General features: G+C 35.2%; 1 protein-coding gene across 1 annotated transcript in view; it reads right to left on the bottom strand.

The window, feature by feature from the left end:
- LOC131028331 (2-methyl-6-phytyl-1,4-hydroquinone methyltransferase, chloroplastic) overlaps positions 1-15,653 on the bottom strand; it is a 45,568-nt gene extending 29,915 nt beyond the window's left edge. Inside the window, exons 1-3 of the mRNA XM_057958594.2 lie at positions 15,497-15,653; positions 14,161-14,839; positions 11,784-12,090 (exon numbers count right to left, since the gene is read on the bottom strand). Coding sequence (XP_057814577.2) covers positions 11,784-12,090; positions 14,161-14,792 — 939 coding nt within the window. The 5' untranslated portion in view covers positions 14,793-14,839; positions 15,497-15,653. The remainder of the gene's footprint in view (positions 1-11,783; positions 12,091-14,160; positions 14,840-15,496) is intronic.
- Positions 15,654-17,454: the final 1,801 nt, after the last annotated feature.

Below are 17,454 nucleotides of genomic sequence, written 5' to 3'. Positions count from 1 at the left end.
AAAGATTAGAGCAAACTTCATGAGTTGAGTAAAACAAGCGAACTTCATGAACTCATCCACATGAGCAAATGTCATGTTGAACCTTATGATTTGATCTGCGTAGCAACTTCACGATCTCAGTAAGGTGAGCAACTTCAAAAGTCAAGGTATATGAGCGGATTTCATGCTTTGAGAGTAAGTTTGAGAGAGGATTTCATGTAATGACCTCCAAGAGCGAACTTTATATGCAAAGGAAAGATCATTTTGAGTGGAAAAGATAAAAGGTGAATATTCGAAGATCATTTCATGTGAAACAAAGTCAAGGCAAACTACATGAGTAGCACTCTCAGAACAAAAGTCCTATAAGAGACCTCCCCTAAAAGTAGTTCTTAATGTTGTCATCAATCAATGACTAAAAACCTTAAAGTTGAAAGAAAATAGAGGAGAGCAAGTTCAAAAGATAAGGACAACTTAAGGAACATCAAGGGTGGAGTACACTTCAAGAGATCCTCTCTAAGAGCGAACAACAACTTCAAGTGTCCCTTCATGAAGGCAAATGCTCTTATTAAAACTATATATCAAGTGTATTTAATACTTGCTTGTTTGTTTTGCAGGAGATGAAGAAAGAAATAAGGAGATCACACAAGAAGCATTCACTTACACAGACATGATCTACAACATCAACGACATGAAGGGAGTCCCAAGAGAAGGAATTCCAAAGGAGAGAGAGAATGGTGACATCAAAAGTTCATCAATACTTCAAAACTAAAATTTACACATTTAACTTCCATGATCAAGGCATTCGAGAAGACAGTTTCAAAAGAGTTAATCAAAGTTAGAAGATCATCGATGATAATGTTGAGTATCAAGAAATACTCCTTCATGAAGATCTATCAAGCCTACAAGTGCAAGATAAAGGTGGAATCCTAGTCATCGTCCTAGTCACCACTCGCCAATCAAAGAAGTTCCACATCAACACATCTTGATTCAATGAACCTGACTCATCATATGATTGCACAAACTTCGAGACACCTGCCCTTGTTATCTATTGGTTATGCCAAAGTATTGTAATTATTTCATTGGCCAAATTAAGTTTGTTGTAACAAACCCTAATTAGGGTTTTTATTGTAGAATCTCAACCATTGATCTCAAATTGATCTAAGCCAGTGAATTGTATTGAGAGCATTATAAAAGGGCTCAAGCTCTTCATTTGAAAAGGTTAATAGTGCTAGAATAGTGAATAGAGTAGTGAATAGTGAATAGAGCTAAGAATAGAATAGCAATTAGAATAGAAGTTAGATTAGGAGAAGGCAAAGATTGTTGCCAAACCTTGTTGTAGAGAACAATTGATTTCATTGAAGTTATGGTGAATTTGATTTGTTGCTTCAACAACTCGCATGGTCTTTACTTCTCAATTTACTTTCATGTTGATTAATTTGAGTGGATGAAATTGTTGAATGCATTTGTGTGGAATCCGTTTTGTCCATACCACCAGCCTCTTGCTGATTGTAAGAGTGCCTTGCATGGTCAACTGGAGTGATATGAGCTTAAATTCAAATTCTTATGCATTCATTGTTTATGCATTAACTTGAATGGTGAGCAATGTTTGATGGTAATAATTTGAACACCATTGAAATGTCCTTCGAAAATTGCACTAACCTTGTGTCAAATTGTTCAAGTTGATGGTGGGACCTCATTCAATAGGATTCCAGCTAATCATTCAACTATCTTCTTACATTCTAAGCCTTAGAATAGGCTCTCTCAACCCTTTCCTTTTGCCCTTTTTTTCAATTCAAGTTAGTTTAGGACAAAAAACATCACAAGATTGAAATATCAGATGATCAAGTTCCAGCAATTCAAGCATTCGATAATTCAACGTAAGTCCCCTTTGTTGTGAAATATGGATCGAAGAATAATGACAGCAATTCTGGAAGACTGATTGTCGTAAGTTATTGATCGTCTCCATCATTGAATCCGGTTTTTAAATACAAGAGGAAAGGTTGCCTATGTAGGGACATGTCCATACGTGGCAGTTGCCACGTATGGACATGCCCCTACGGAGGCAACCGTTCATAACAATTAGTTTGTTTATGTTTAATTTCCGAACTGCATGCTCCGTTAATATAATGCGATTGAGAATCACATGGGCATGATATATATAAAATAACCGATTTACCATCAGTTAGATTCACGAGGGCTATATCTTAACACTCCCTCTTAGTAGGAGTGGATCTAAGTAATTTTCTTGGGAGCATATTCTGTCATGACTTCCGACACAATTCGGGACAGCATTTAATATAGTCTTGTCATAAACTCAATATCATGATATCCGGCTCAGTCCGGGACAATCACTTGAGAAGTCAATCATGAGATGATCACATACTTTAGGATCAAGATATCCGGCACAGTCCGGGACAACAACTTAATGTAGTCAATCTTGACACTTGGTCAACTATTGTCAAGATTGTCACCTTGAAATAGTAACCTTAAACATAAGAAGATCGTCATCTTCTTGAACACAGTTAGAATATTGCAATATACATTTTATTTATTTATTCATGAACAAATTACACATGGTAGGAATTTCATCCTAATAATCTCAATTATAATCTAGTCATACCAAGTTTACTTCTGAAGTATTCTATCTTCAATCTTGCAAGTGGCTTGGTGAAGATATCAGCATTTTGTTCTTCAGTACTAATGTACACTAGTATTATGATGTTTCGATCTACCATATCTCTTATGTAGTGATAAGGGATCTCAATATGTTTGGATCGATTGTGAAAAACTGGATTTACTGAGAGCTTGATACAGCTCTAATTATCACAGTGAATTATGGTTGAATTCAGAGTTTTTCCAAATAATCCAAATAATAACTTTCTTAGCCATACCGCTTCACGAGCTCCCATGGAGGCTGCCATATATTCTGCTTCGGTGGAGCTTTGTGCAACTGCTGACTGTTTTCTGCTGAACCAAGATATCATAGCAGAACCAAGACTGAAGCAACATCCTGTAGTACTTTTACGGTCAGTGGTACTTCCGGCCCAATCAGAATCAGAATATCCTTCAAGTTGAATCTCAACATTTTCATACTTTAAGCCAAGTCTGATTGTGCCTCGTAAATATCTTAGAATGTGTTTAGCAGCCATTCGATGTATCTTCTTAGGTTCACACATGAAGTGACTTAATACATTTGTAGCATAGCAGATATCAGGACGAGTATTTACCAAATACATGAGTGAACCGACGATTTGTTTGTAAAGTGTGGGATCTGTAGGTTCTGAATCTTCTGCCTCAATTTTTAGCTTGTGTAAATTAGTTTCCATTGGTGTAGCTAATGGCTTACACTCTATCATCCCAAATCTAGTTAGAATATCTATGGTGTACTTTCCTTGATTTAGGAAGATATAGTTTTTCTTCTGCCATACTTCTAATCCCAGAAAATAATGTAGAAGCCCTAGATCCTTCATATCGAATTCTGCTGCCAGATCTTGCTTACATTTCACAATGAGATTATCCTCTCCTGTTATCAAAAGATCATCCACATAAAGGACCAATATAATCATATTGCCATTTGATGCCTTGAAGTAGATGTTGGGATCTGCTAGGTTCTTGGAGTACCCTAGTTTGGAGAGATAGTTGTCTATCCTTGCATACCAAGCCCTAGGTGCTTGTTTTAGCCCATAGAGAGCTTTCTTTAGTTTACAAACATAACAATTTTTATCACGTATGGTGAATCCTTCTGGTTGTTCTATATATACTTCTTCTTCAATTAAACCATTTAGGAAGGCAGTCTTTACATCCATTTGGTGAATTTTCCATCCTTTGGATGCTGCAATTGCAATGATTGTTCTTACTGACGTATACCGAGCAACTGGGGCAAATGTCTCTTCATAATCAATTCCTGCTTTCTGAGAGAATCCCCTGGCCACAAAGCGAGCTTTATGTTTTTCAGTGTTGCCATCAGATGCATATTTGATCTTGAATAACCACTTGGATGAGACAACTGATTTGTCTTTTGGTCTAGGCACTATATCCCAAACATCATTCTTTAGTATAGATTGTTATTCTTCAACCATAGCATCTTTCCAAGCCTATTTTGATAAAGCTTCTCTGACATTTGTTGGTTCAGAATTTGTGAGTTCGGTTAGAAGTGCAACATAACATTTTAGAGTTCTTGTTCTCTTATTTTCTTTGGAAATTTCATTTGGTTCTTGTTTCCCCCATATTTGGCCTACATAAAATTTGAACTTTAAATCGGTCTCAATGTCGAGTAAAGATCCAATAGCTGCTTTTGCCTAAACAGTGAACACGCAATCCAAGGTCCTTACTAGTCAGAATATGAAAAATGAAAGAATTTTGAAAATATCAAAAATTGAGGGAAATCACTTGACATTCAGGATCTAAACGTCATTTTATATTGTGTGGCCAACTTTCACCTAAACCCAGTTCATACTTTGTCATATTTTAAACTTTCAATTTTTGGTGCCTGTTGCCCCAAAATGATTAAAATATCTCATCCTGGGATTCGTCATGAGGTGTAAATAATTGTGTGGACCTATTTCCCTACCATTGACACGTGTTTCAAATTTGAGGACCTAACTCCCTACCGTTTGAAAGTTATGCCATTTTTCCCCAACCAAAGCAATAAATTTAAAATATTTAAATTATTTTTCAAATAATAATTTAATATTTTAAATTATTTTAATATGTCTAGTCATTTGCGATAAAAAGTTGTTTAAAAATATTGATTGCATTCTTCCTTGATTCCTCTCAGTGGTCAATGGTTTCCAAGATGTATTCGATTGTTCGTTGAAGCGGGAGGTTAGAAATGCTCACTTTTTGAGCATTCTTAACCTCATTTTTCAACCTTTTGTCAAAAAGGTTAGAAATGCTCACTTTTTGAGCATTTCTAACTCGTATTTCTAACCTATCAAAAAAAGGTTAGGAATGCTCAAAAATTGAGCATTTCTAACCTCATTTCTTAACCTTGCGGGTCCCACTTTGTCAAGAGGTTAGAAATGCTCAAAAATTGAGCATTCTTAACCTCTTTCATAAGAATTTAAAAATGAGCTTCATTACAACAGGTTATGAATGTTCATCAATGCGTTGAAGGTAAATGGTTTCACCAGATGTTGAAGTTGCAGCTGCTTTGATCGACATGAATGCACATCATGGAAGCACAGACAACGCACATGAATAGTTTGACAGAATTCCTCAAAGAAATGTGGTCTCATGAAATGCGATGATTGCTGGATATCTACAAAATGCAGACCGTGGGCATAGGGAGAGCACAGACAGCGTACGTGATTTGTTTGACAAAATTATTTGAAGAGGAGCTCAAGCTAGCAGAAAGTGAAGCCATTCTTTGACAGAATATATATTATGGAACACGTGATGTGGAAACATATAGTGACATGTGAATTGTTCGATTGAATACCTCAAATAGATGTCATCTCATTAAATACCCGATTGAAGGACATATGAAAAATGAATTTGTTGAAAAGGCTTTAGAAACTTTCAAGCAACTGCAATTTGCCCGGGTTGAATGACAGACGTGGAAGCATGGATATCGCACAGTAACTGTTTGACATAATACCTCCAAGATATGTCATCGCATGGAACGCAATGACTGCACGATATGTGCGAAATGAATTAGTTGAAAAGGCATTAACTTTCACAAGCCAATGTGGGAATGTTGCTTTGGTGGTTTGATCTTGTTTTCGATGTAAGGAGAAGACCAAACGAATTGGCTGACAACGCCCAGTCATCTTCAAGCGGCGTAACCCAAAATATAGTTCACCTTTAGTCATTCTTGTTCTTGTCATTTCTTACCAGTATTGATGGTTATCCAAGGATTCGTGGGTCATCAGCAGGTACCCAGTCTACTATAGTTCCAGATTCACAGTCTGAATGCTTAGGAATAAGAAGAATCCATCTGATGTATTCGATTAGAGTGCTGGTCTGATGTGTGGTCTTCATTCAAGTCATGAGCCCGACCGAATAGTAAATTAATTACTCTGGCCTCGTTATTGCATTCGGGCGATCGGGTACTTATCCCATAGTAGGGAGGGGTCCCTCTCCTTAAAACCGTTATTCTTTAGTGGAGCGTTCAAGCATTTGCCAGTCATGTATCTGTTTTGACAGAATAGCATGGAAGCAGATCGTGGGCATAGGGAAAGCACAGACAACGCACGTGAATAGTTTGACAGAATTCCTCAAAGAAATGTGGTCTCATGGAATGCAATGAACGCAGGATATGCACAGAATGGAGTTTGCGAGGAAGCTCTCAATATGTTTGAATTAATGCAGCACATAGGCGTTTAACAAACCACCTCAAAAAGATGTCATCTCATCTAATGCGATGAACGCAAGATCTGTAGGTTTGTTATTAAGTTTTAATCTTTCTGAAAGTGCAATTGGCAGGTGTAAAAACCAAATTCATCAAACTTTGTTATCATCTTTCCAGCTACACAAAGCTGGAGAAACGGACATGACAAATACAAGAAGCAGAGCATTAGATTATTGGTGATACATGATTCATACATCACTCACACTGTGTTTTACTTGCTTGCAAGGCGTAGAAACATATTGTAATTGCATTTTATTGAAGGTATAAGGATGTGTGCAATTTGTTGGGCAGATTGTCTTAATGATAAATGTGGAAACATACGCAATAGACGAGGTCCATTTCGATATCATAGTTTGAAATGCTCTGGTAGACATGTATCCAGATGGTTGAAGATGCACAGTAGTTGTTCGATGGAATGTCACAAGAGATATGATCTCATGATAGGTTCACAAAGTGTTGTATATTCATGGCATCTCACAATGTTACCTTGGTTAAATATCGAAGATCTCAACAAATTTCTTGTAATTTCTTATATTTTAGAATGGAGGTTTAATGGCAAAGTGGGATGCTTTGAAAAGGGATTCATTAAAGAAACACTACTTTCTATATTGTGAAGAACATCAAATTTGTTCCAAATAAGACTTAAGACTTCCAAATGATGGCAAACACCAACTTGCGAGGATTTGAATAAAGTCAAGTGATAACGATCAAGTGAAGATACTTAGTAGATGTAGGGGTGGTTGGAGAGCATCTCCTCAAAGACAAGTTATTGGTGGACAAATATTTATTTGTGTCAATGATCATTTTATCAATGCATGGGCGTATTGCAACAATCAATCCCTTAAATTCTTAGAACCTCAAGGTTGTCGTTTCCTTTCAAATGGAAAGACATATTGAAAGTCCAAATGAAGATAAAGACAAAGAAGTACCTCAACATAACTTATTGCTTTGTTTTTCATCAAAATTATAAAGTCTCAAGTTGTTCTTTTTGTAAAAAGTGACTTACGTCGCTTATTGTAACCAAAGGTTAGGAAATTGACTTTTCTGCACATAAGTGTGTAAGTTATTAACTCTTTGAAATTTACGCAGAAAAGAGTTAGTTATTAACCCAGGATTTAAAGTTAGTTACTAAGGTGGTTATTCTGGGAAGCCTATAAATACAAGGCTATTTGTAATGAAAGGGGGGACTTTTTACAGAGGGGAAAACTCTGCTGGAATTCTAGGAGAAACCTGTAATGACATTTTGATTTGCACTATGTATAGAAAAGGTTTTTGGACTTGTATATTTCCAAAAGGATAATGAAGAATACGTCTTAGTTCGTATGTTCTAAATGTATTCATGTGTTATTATTGTCGATTTCTCATATGTCAAATTGGTAGTCTTTTTATGCATATGTGATTTGTACAATTGATGTGATGATGCACAAGCAACCTTTGGTATCTCAGTTTGAATGTGTCGAAGTATCTTATCTCTACGTATGTTGAGATTTGTCATTCTTCTTTGTCGTCATCTCATGGCTAAGCATATTACGTTACAAACTCCCCTTGTAATTTGTTGCAAATGTTGAGAAATCTCAGTTGATAGTCGTATGTCTATTGTTGGGGTTTCTATCCTTATTTCCTTTTAGTTCTATGTTTTCTCCTTTATGTACTTTCAGGTTAAAAGTACACGAAAATCCTAAACACCCATATCATACGAGGGAGCTGCCCCTCTCAAACGCAGAGGAAGATCGTGTTTCACAGAACGATCTCTCCAACTGTTGGAACGTTTGTCACTGCTCATCGGGCAAACAGGGTCAATTTCAGGTAAACGACCGCAGTGACAAATCTGTTTACCAACAGTTCTACATTATTCTCTTCAATCATTTTCCTTGCCCATAGAGGTCTTTTCTTGTTATTGAGTGTTTCAGTATTTTCATCAACAAGAGGTTCAGAAGCTCTTATGATGTCCTCCCTCTCAGTGTCTGAAGGTTCGGAATTTTCTATGATATTCTCCCTCTCAATCTCAGTTATGTGATCTTCTTCTTCTTTAGTAATGTTATCATCCTTGGGTTCTTTGAGTGTAGTGTTTTCTTCAAACTTTACATCTCTACTTATCTCAACAGATTTTTTCCCTAGAATGTAAATGCGATATCCTTTAGTATTTTCACTATAGCCAATGAAGATACCTCTTTTTCCGGATGGTTCTAGTTTTGTCCTCTTTTCTTTAGGAACATGTATATATACGGGACATCCAAATATCCTTAAATGACTTAAGTATAGTTTGTTCCCTGTAAAAGCTTCTTCAGGAGTTATGTTTTCTAGAACTGAGTGCGGACATCTATTTTGAATGTAGACTGTTGTATTTGAAGCTTCTGCCCAGAATGAAGTGTGTAAGTTTTGGTCATGCATCATGGCTTTTGCTACTTCAATTATGGTTCTATTCTTTCTTTCTGCTACTCCATTCTATTGTGGATTATATGGTACAGTATACTGCCTCTTAATCCCAACAAAATTACAAAAGTCTTTGAAGTTGTCAAATGTATATTCTCCCCCATTGTCGGATCTTAACACCTTAATTTTCTTCCCTGACTGGTTTTCTACTAGTGCCTTGAATTCTTTGAACTTAGATAGCACTTCATTTGAGTATTTGCACTTTAGAAAATATATCCATGTTTTTCAAGAGTAGTCGTCAACAAAGATTATGTAGTATAAGGATCCAGTTAGGGATGGTGTTGATATGGGACCGCATAGGTCCGAGTGAATTAGTTCTAAAATAACTTTTGATTTGTGCTCGCTTGAGGGAAAAGAAACTTTCACATTCTTTCCCAAGGCAAATCCTTTGCAAATGCCTGTGTGTTCAGATTTTAGTTGGGGCAGTCCTGAAGTAATCTTCTTTATGTTGGATAGAGCACTATATCTTAGGTGTCCTAATCTTTTGTGCCATAATTTATTATTATTTGAAACTTCAAGATTTAGTGCTTCCTTTTGATCACTGCATAGTTTGTATAGGCTACCATCTCTTGAACCTACTGTTATGGCATTTTTGATATTTGTATTTTTAGGCCAAAGTAGAACTTTATCTTCATTGAAGGTAACCTGATATCCTTGATCAGCTAGGCCTGAGATTGAGACTAGATTTCTTTTTATTCCAGGTACAAACAAAACATCCTTTAATTGTAGAGATACTCCATTTCTTAGTTTGATAGTACAGATCCCAATTCCTTTCACAGGATATGTGGAGTTATCTCCAATAGTAACCTCTTCACTTGAGTGCCCGTCAAGTGGTTTCAAACTGATTTCTGAATCCAGTTATATGCCTTGATGCTCCACTGTCTACGATCCAAGTGTTTTTATTTGTATTTATTTCACTTGATAGGGCTAAGAAGAAAAGTGAGTTTTCTCCTTTGACTTCGGCTAGAGTAGCTTGTGTTTTCTTCCTTTCTGGACAATTCCTGTGAGTGTGCCCATATTTGTCACATTTGTAACACTGAATTTTAGACATATCTCTTTTCTAATGGTTTTTATTTCCTCTCTTCCGTTTGGAGAACTTTTTCTTTTTGTTGAAGGTATTTGTATTAAGTGCTTGGATTTCTCCTTCTTTATTTGGCCCTAATCCTCTTGAGATTAGTCGAGATTCCTCTTGAATGCACTCATTCTTAAGTTGTTCAAATTTGGGTAAGGGGTGTGTTCTGCTAATACATTGAATGTAGGATTCCCATGAAATTGGTAATCCTCTTAGGGCTATGAGAGAGATTTCTTGATCATCTACCTCATTTCCAATAGTTTGTAATTGGTCTTTTACTTCAGGTATCCTTGAAAAGTATGTAGATATTGTATCATCTTTATTCATCTTTATGTTTAAAAGTTGTTGTTTCAAGGTTAACATTCTGCTCGCATTGTTAACTTCATATGTATTTTTAATGGTTTTAAATACTTCATATGCTTTAGGCAGTCTGGCTATAGATGGAAGAATATGATCTTTGACTGAATCAATAATTATTTTCTTTGCTTTATTATTACGCCTTTTCCAGGTAGATTTTCTTTTATGTAAGACTCTAATTCTAGTTCTTCAAGAATGGCAATGATTCGTATCTTCCAGGAAACGAAGTTGGAGGCTCCTTCGAATCTATCTTCCACTCTCATATTACTTGACATTTTGAATATTTTCTTAGTCGGATATATCCTCTGCGTATATAGCCTCTGCGTCAATTTGTTATTTACTTTTGATAAATGCTTATTAGTAATATGGCTGTCTAATTTATTCTCTTAATATGCTGGCTCTGATACCATGTTGTGAAATATGGATTGAAGAATAATGACAGCGATTCTGGAAGACTGATTGCCGTAAGTTATTGATCGTCTCCATCATTGAATCCGGTTTTTAAATACAAGAGGAAAGGTTGCCTACGTAGGGACATGTCCATACGTGGCAATTGCGAGGAATGGACATGCCCCTACGGAGGCAACCGTTCATAACAATTAGTTTGTTTATGTTTAATTTCCGAACTGCGTGCTCCGTTAATATAATGCGATCGAAAATCACATGGGCATGATATATATAAAATACCCGATTTACCATCAGTTAGATTCACGAGGGCTATATCTTAACACCCTTGTGATACCAGCATAATCACATCAACCAACAGAGTTTATCCACACATAGTGACCCTACATTCATGAACCTTGGAGTCTTCTCGAGTGATCCTCAAGCTAATCTTCAGCATTTGAGAGATTTTGTTCACAAGAGGATAAGATACTTTTGGGTATTTTATTCTGCGTTCGCATGTGCGTTAAAAACACATCAACACCATGGAACCCAGAAAATGAAGTATACATCTAAACTAACACTAAGGATGAGACTCCTCAATAGCAATCAACTAAAAAACTAAATGAGATGCGGTCCACTGTTAAAACATAGATATTTTTGTGGATTGACAGATGTGAGAGAAGCCATAACTATCTCATCTTAGCGTCATCTGATGAAACAAATGGTTAGGGAGCAGAGTCTACCAGAAAAACACATTGGGAGCACAATTTCTGCTCAAAGTATTGCCATTCCAATTCACCGATTGGGCAGTGGGTACATACTACAGATCAATAATTCTTAAAAGAATTAACTCGTTCTGAAATATCAACATGTTGAGTGTTTCTCAGACCAAATATAATTGTGTGAAGACAAAAGTAGATTAATTAATAACTAAGCCAGTCATAGAAAAACTTTCAAGGATCATGCAAAGCAAACAAGAATAAGCAATTTCATGTGTGCGTGTAAATGGTTATCTATTAGCAGCATATTGCAACAAATGATCCCACTGTATGTAGATGGTTATCTAGTATAATCAATCCAAACTGTGTGGTGCAATACTTAAAACATAGCATATTTGTCATTTCACTAAGCAACACTATTCATAATCTAGTGTAATTCATAATCAAAAGATTGGCTATACAAACTTCTGGTCTAATATCATACCTGCAAAGGAGAATCACCAGAAGCCGGTTTTACACCTGTGACAGAACATCCCATAATCAAGCCATGCCTACGGACACCCCTGTACCACTTTGGTCCAATTCTCTTTAACTTGACGTCTTTAAAACCTGCTTTATGGAACCATTCAATATATTCCTCCTCCTTTGGGAATAACATCCACATGTCTGCAAAGAAGCGAGATAGCCAGAATGTTGGATACACTGGACCAATCAGGCATGCTTTTCCACCCAGCTTCAAAACTCTGTAGGCTTCTTTGATTCCCCTCTGGGGATCTGGCCAATACTCTATGCTGAAAAATAAGGAACACAAATTTCTATTTGCAAATTCTTTGATATTGTCAAAAATCCAAGGAAAACAAAAGAAATTTATTTATTTCAGATGCAGTAACATTTAATTATTTTATTATGTATTTTTCCTTGAGAGATGACACATTTTCAGAGGCAAAAAAAAGATTGAAAATAAATTTTGTTCTTTGGTTATGGAACCCAGAGATTGATTATGATGAGCTATGTATTTCTCAGAGCATGCAAATGATGGTTAAAAAAAGAATTTGGTTCATTCTTTAAACATTTATAAGCATAAAAACATTCATCACAATGCTCATGGTCTGGAGTGTTTGTGCTAGGGCATCCAAATGATGGTAAAAATAAAATCTGCTTCATTCTCTAGCCACCAATAAGCATAAAAATATTCATTACTATGCCCAAGGGATGTAACAAATGAATGCAAATTGAGAATGTTTCTCAAGGGACCGTAGATGGATCTGAAACTTCGTGTCAACATAAGTGGAAGCAAATGTGTATTTCTCAAGATAAACGGGTGAACATAAGAAAAAAATTCACTTCCTCATTTAGAATAATGCTTATATGAAAATTATATCTTAAAGACAAAAAGTAGTGAATGCATAATTTTGCATACATTAAAATTCTCCAACATTGCTCTATTTTACATACAAGAAACCACAGCCACAAGGCAAAAGTCACTAGACCACTGGATGATGCAGTGAACTTGAAAACGATGTTAATGAGAATTCTTACAGTTGACTTCAATCTTCTTATTACATCAAACAAGAATTCTGGGCGAGAGTTTGTCTCAAAATTATACCTCAGCTGATATTTAAAATTTTGAATTTATTGCTTGTACAATTTTTTATGTAACCAATCAAACTACTAATTTCTGTTTATTGGTACTTTTTCAGGAAAGAGTTAGGGATAACTATGTTCCAAGAAGGTTTATTTTTTAGTATTAGGAACTCTCTAAGAATGCAAAGGACATTAAGAAAATTTTGTTCCTTGCCAAAAATATATTTGTGTAGAAACATCCATTGAATTTATTTTTCGAATAATACTGATATTGGAATAAACAACATTTAGACCTGTTCTTAAAACACTAACAAACAAGATTCAAGACTGAAATCTTCTATGCGAACAAGAGGTAAACACATCAAAAACAAGAATATGGGGCATAATCTAAAATGAACTGTCAGTATGATTAAAAGCTAAGATACCGGTTCTTCCCCTTTTGGCTTGGGTCCGGGTCCTGGTTCTTGCCCGGTCCTGGTTCTCCCCGGGCTCTCCTTGGGTTCCTCCCGGGTCCTTCCCAGGTGGAACCCAGGAGGACCCGCGTGAACCCAGGGCCGTGGTTTCCCAAAAACGGGGCCCACAGGTCCAAAAAACAATAAAAAAAGACTTTTTAAAATAGGTTTTTTAAATAAAACTCTAATTCGCCCCTTTATGACTTTTTAAAAAAGACTTGAAACTTGAATATTATCTTTTTTGCAAATTATGAATATGATATTAGACTTTAGTTATTAGTTTACTGATTACATTTGCGATATATGAATATTTATTGGCATTGGCAATTATGGATTTATCATTTATGTATGGAAAGTCACATTGTATATTTTATTTTTGTATGGATTGTATATATTGAACATATATATAATATATGGGTATATATATGTGTGTGTACAGACGAACCCGTACCCGTACCCAAGAAAGAAAAAAAAATTGTCGAATCCGCGAATTTGTACCCGAATCCGAACCCGAACCCGAACTGGTAACTTAGATTAAAAGAACAAGTTTGGCAACAACTGGGTAGATGCTACAGATATTTGACATCGCTGCATTTAGAGATCAGTGTGATTGTTTTCAAGCTGGCTTTGAATTATGGTAGGAATAAGACTGCGCTGTTTTGATTAAAAGTCTAAAAAACACTCATGAAAAATGACCGAGTAAGTAGACAATCTTGTCCTTAATCAGTGTATAAGGTTAAGTGCGTAATTTTGTAATTTTGGCAAGCAAATAAACAAATTAATAACTCAACAAAAATACCAGAGAAAAGAGAAGCAAGGGGCAACCTTCCAGCAGATATATATCTATCTGCATAATCTGTAGGAAATGGGAGATCCTCTGCATCGCCCTCCAAGATTTTACATTCCTTGAGGGGCTCCTTTTGTTTGGCTTTGGCGAGTTGATGTGGAGACTGGTCCAAAATGGTTACATTCTTTGCATCAACATGCTTAACAATACCCAATGTTGTAAATCCAGTGCCACCTCCAACATCGACAACAACCATGTCTCTGCTCCAAAGATCTGCAGGCTCAAGAGCATCATCCCTCATGTCTTCTGTCCAGTGACCAGGATTAATAACATGGTCATATATGATGGAAAGGAATCTATAAAACCAAAATGCTTCTTGTTTGTGTTGAATAAACCGAGGCTGTGAAGCTGGTCTGGATGAAGATATACTGCATCTAGCAACTCCTGTGCCCGTTCTTGTTCTGTTCTTCAATATGGGGAGGGGTAAACATAGTTTGGGCAAAGATACTCCAACAATGCTGGCATTTGAAAAGCACAGACCACGGCAACTGGGTTTATAAGAACTCATCTGATAATGGTTGAGAGAGCTTCTAAGAGATGGATTTGATGGGTTTTTTAGAGAAAGAGCTAATGTCACAGTTCCACTGCCCGCAATAGCCACTGAAGCCATTGCCAATGTGCTCAAAAAAAAATTTAGAGAGTTAAGCTATCCTTTGCCTGCAAAGATAGAAGAAACCCTAACATTAGAACGGTGATTGATAGCACTACCTTCGGCAACAAATTGAAGAAATGAAATGGAAACCGTTTTGCTTCTGTCTTTCTTCAGTTACACTTATCACTGTTAATAGAGTTCTGTAGTCTTATGTCACTGCATGAAACATATCACAGGTAATCCTATCTTGATTCCCAAGCTAAAACTACAAGCATAACTTTATACTAATCGGAACAGTCCATTTTCTGTTCGTTGAGATCCATTCAAATTCTTAACTGGGAAAACGGTACTCAAAATCACTAAAAGCAACACAAAACCCAGTTATTAAAATCCATTCCTAACCCTGGACAATGAAGAAGTATTTACAAAATTACTCCAGCTATGCAACACCCAGTTAGCAAAAAACACTTATGAAACTATGTGTCATAAACCCACTTGAAGAAACACACAGTACCACAAAACACAATTGCAAAAGTTCAATGGATTCCAAAGAACACATACTTTAAACCACTGGTTTATCAAAATTATTCTTCCGTGTTACAGACTCGAAAGTGGAGGTCTGCTTTTGTTGCATTCATTCAAGCATGTTTTACATGTGGCAGGAGTACAAACAGAAACCTTTAAAAAAAACAAAAAACTGGTTCAGTCAATTGAAAGCTTACCAAGTGTGCCCCTCTTGAACATCAGTTACTACTGCACAGTGAAGGGACGTGGTTAAGCATGACAAGCAAGCATAGCCCAATGTGCAGTACAGGGAAGAACAGGAAGAGATGGAATTCGAGTATTGCTCATACATTAGGGATCGCATATTAGACATCAAGGTAATAATTGATGTGGGAGTTTTGTTTAGAAATTTCATTGGTCCAAATGAGTGACTGGGAGTTTTGTTTAGAAATTTCATTGGTCCAAATGAGTGACTGGATCAGGCTGTCGACTTCCTTCCACGTGGAGATCTTACCACCTCAATTCGACTGGTTGTCATTTTCAAGTTGATTCTAAACTAGGTTACCAATCTAATAAAACTAGGTTAAGGTTTCCCAAGCACCCTCCTTTTTTCATTAAAAAAAAAGGTCCCAAAAAAAAGGGTCATTCAAGTCTCACTCAGTCTTGATCTCCATACAATGCTTGCAGAGAAAAAAGGTCATTCAAGTCTCTTTATGAAAAAGAAGGTCATTCAAGTCTCCTAATGAAAAAAAAAAAAAGGGTCATCCAAGTCTGCACAAATGAAACAAAGGGACATAAAAGTCAACTTTTTTTGTGTTGATAAAAGGAGAGATGTTCAAAAGAGGAGAGTAAGGGAGATGATGAAAGAGTGGGAGATGGAGAGATTGAAAAGTAAAAATATAGGATAGAAGGTGATATATAGAAAGAAGAGAGAGGTACAAGGCAATATTTTGAGAAAAAGGCTTATGTCACTCATGAAGTGGGTCTCAAGAAGAGTGAAAAACATCATTGGAATATGAGAAAAAATGAGGTTCAATTATATTATTTGAATAAAGACGAGCAAATTTAAGATAAAAACATCTTTTACAAGATATATAAATATTTAAATATGTTAAAAATTTGAAAAGAATATAAATGTGAACGTTTAAAAATTATTATTATCTGAATTAAAATTATTGTTTATTTGATGTGTGTGTGTGTGTAGTGTTATAATTAAAAAGAAATATAAAAAATCTAAGTTTAAAAGGTTTAAAATATTTTTTTGAATAAATTATTTCTTAAATAAATTTTTGCTCCCTTCATAAAATTTATAATAAATTATTTAATGACTAATTTTATAATTTGTAATTAAATTCTATATGATAATGCTAAAAATTTAGAAAATAATGAAAAAAAATTATTAAATCATGTTTATTATAATGATATTGAATTTCCTCATTCTTCATTAACAAAAGAAAATTTGACAAAATCATGTTGAAGTCACATTACATGTTTAAATATCATGTCCCTTACTATCGTAGAAATTTTGTTTATTCAAACAAATATTTTTGTATGAATGTTAGTTTAAAATTAGCAATTACTATAGATTTATTACAACCAATTTTGAAAATTTGTTACAATCAATTTTTAATGACTAGATTTTCTATCCATAATTCAACTAATATTTAAAAAATTTATTACAAAATTTGTATAATATGTTGATTGAGTTATGATGTCACTATATATCTTAGAAGCTTTGTCAATGGATCAAAAAGTTAGAAGATGGAAAGCCTAAAACCGTGAGATTCTTCCTATTAACAATTTTCTTGGAGTTCATGTATTTTAAATAAATCAATCACTTTATAAACAAAATTATCACCATTACAATAAATGCTATCAAAAATTATTTGAATTGTTTTTAATCTAGAATATTTAATTATTTTATTTTTAAAATTTAATTAAAGTTTAACAGACTTTTTTGGAAAAACAATTATATGTACTTTTGAAAATTGTTTATACAACAAACTTCACATAATATAACATTATTAAATAACATTTCTTGTGTTCAATCATATAGATCCCTTTCTGAAACCCTAAAGCAAAAATAATAATAAAAGTGTGGTAATTACCTCTCAACAAAAAAAAAATTACCTCATTAACCTTGGAGGTCCTATAACTTCTTGTTTGATTGGATTGT

This window comes from Cryptomeria japonica, chromosome 7 (genome assembly GCF_030272615.1).
Source record: "Cryptomeria japonica chromosome 7, Sugi_1.0, whole genome shotgun sequence".
In the NCBI taxonomy this organism is placed as follows: Eukaryota; Viridiplantae; Streptophyta; class Pinopsida; order Cupressales; family Cupressaceae; genus Cryptomeria; species Cryptomeria japonica.
Note: the sequence above shows the minus strand (reverse complement) of the source record. Positions and strands in the feature narration are given on the sequence as shown.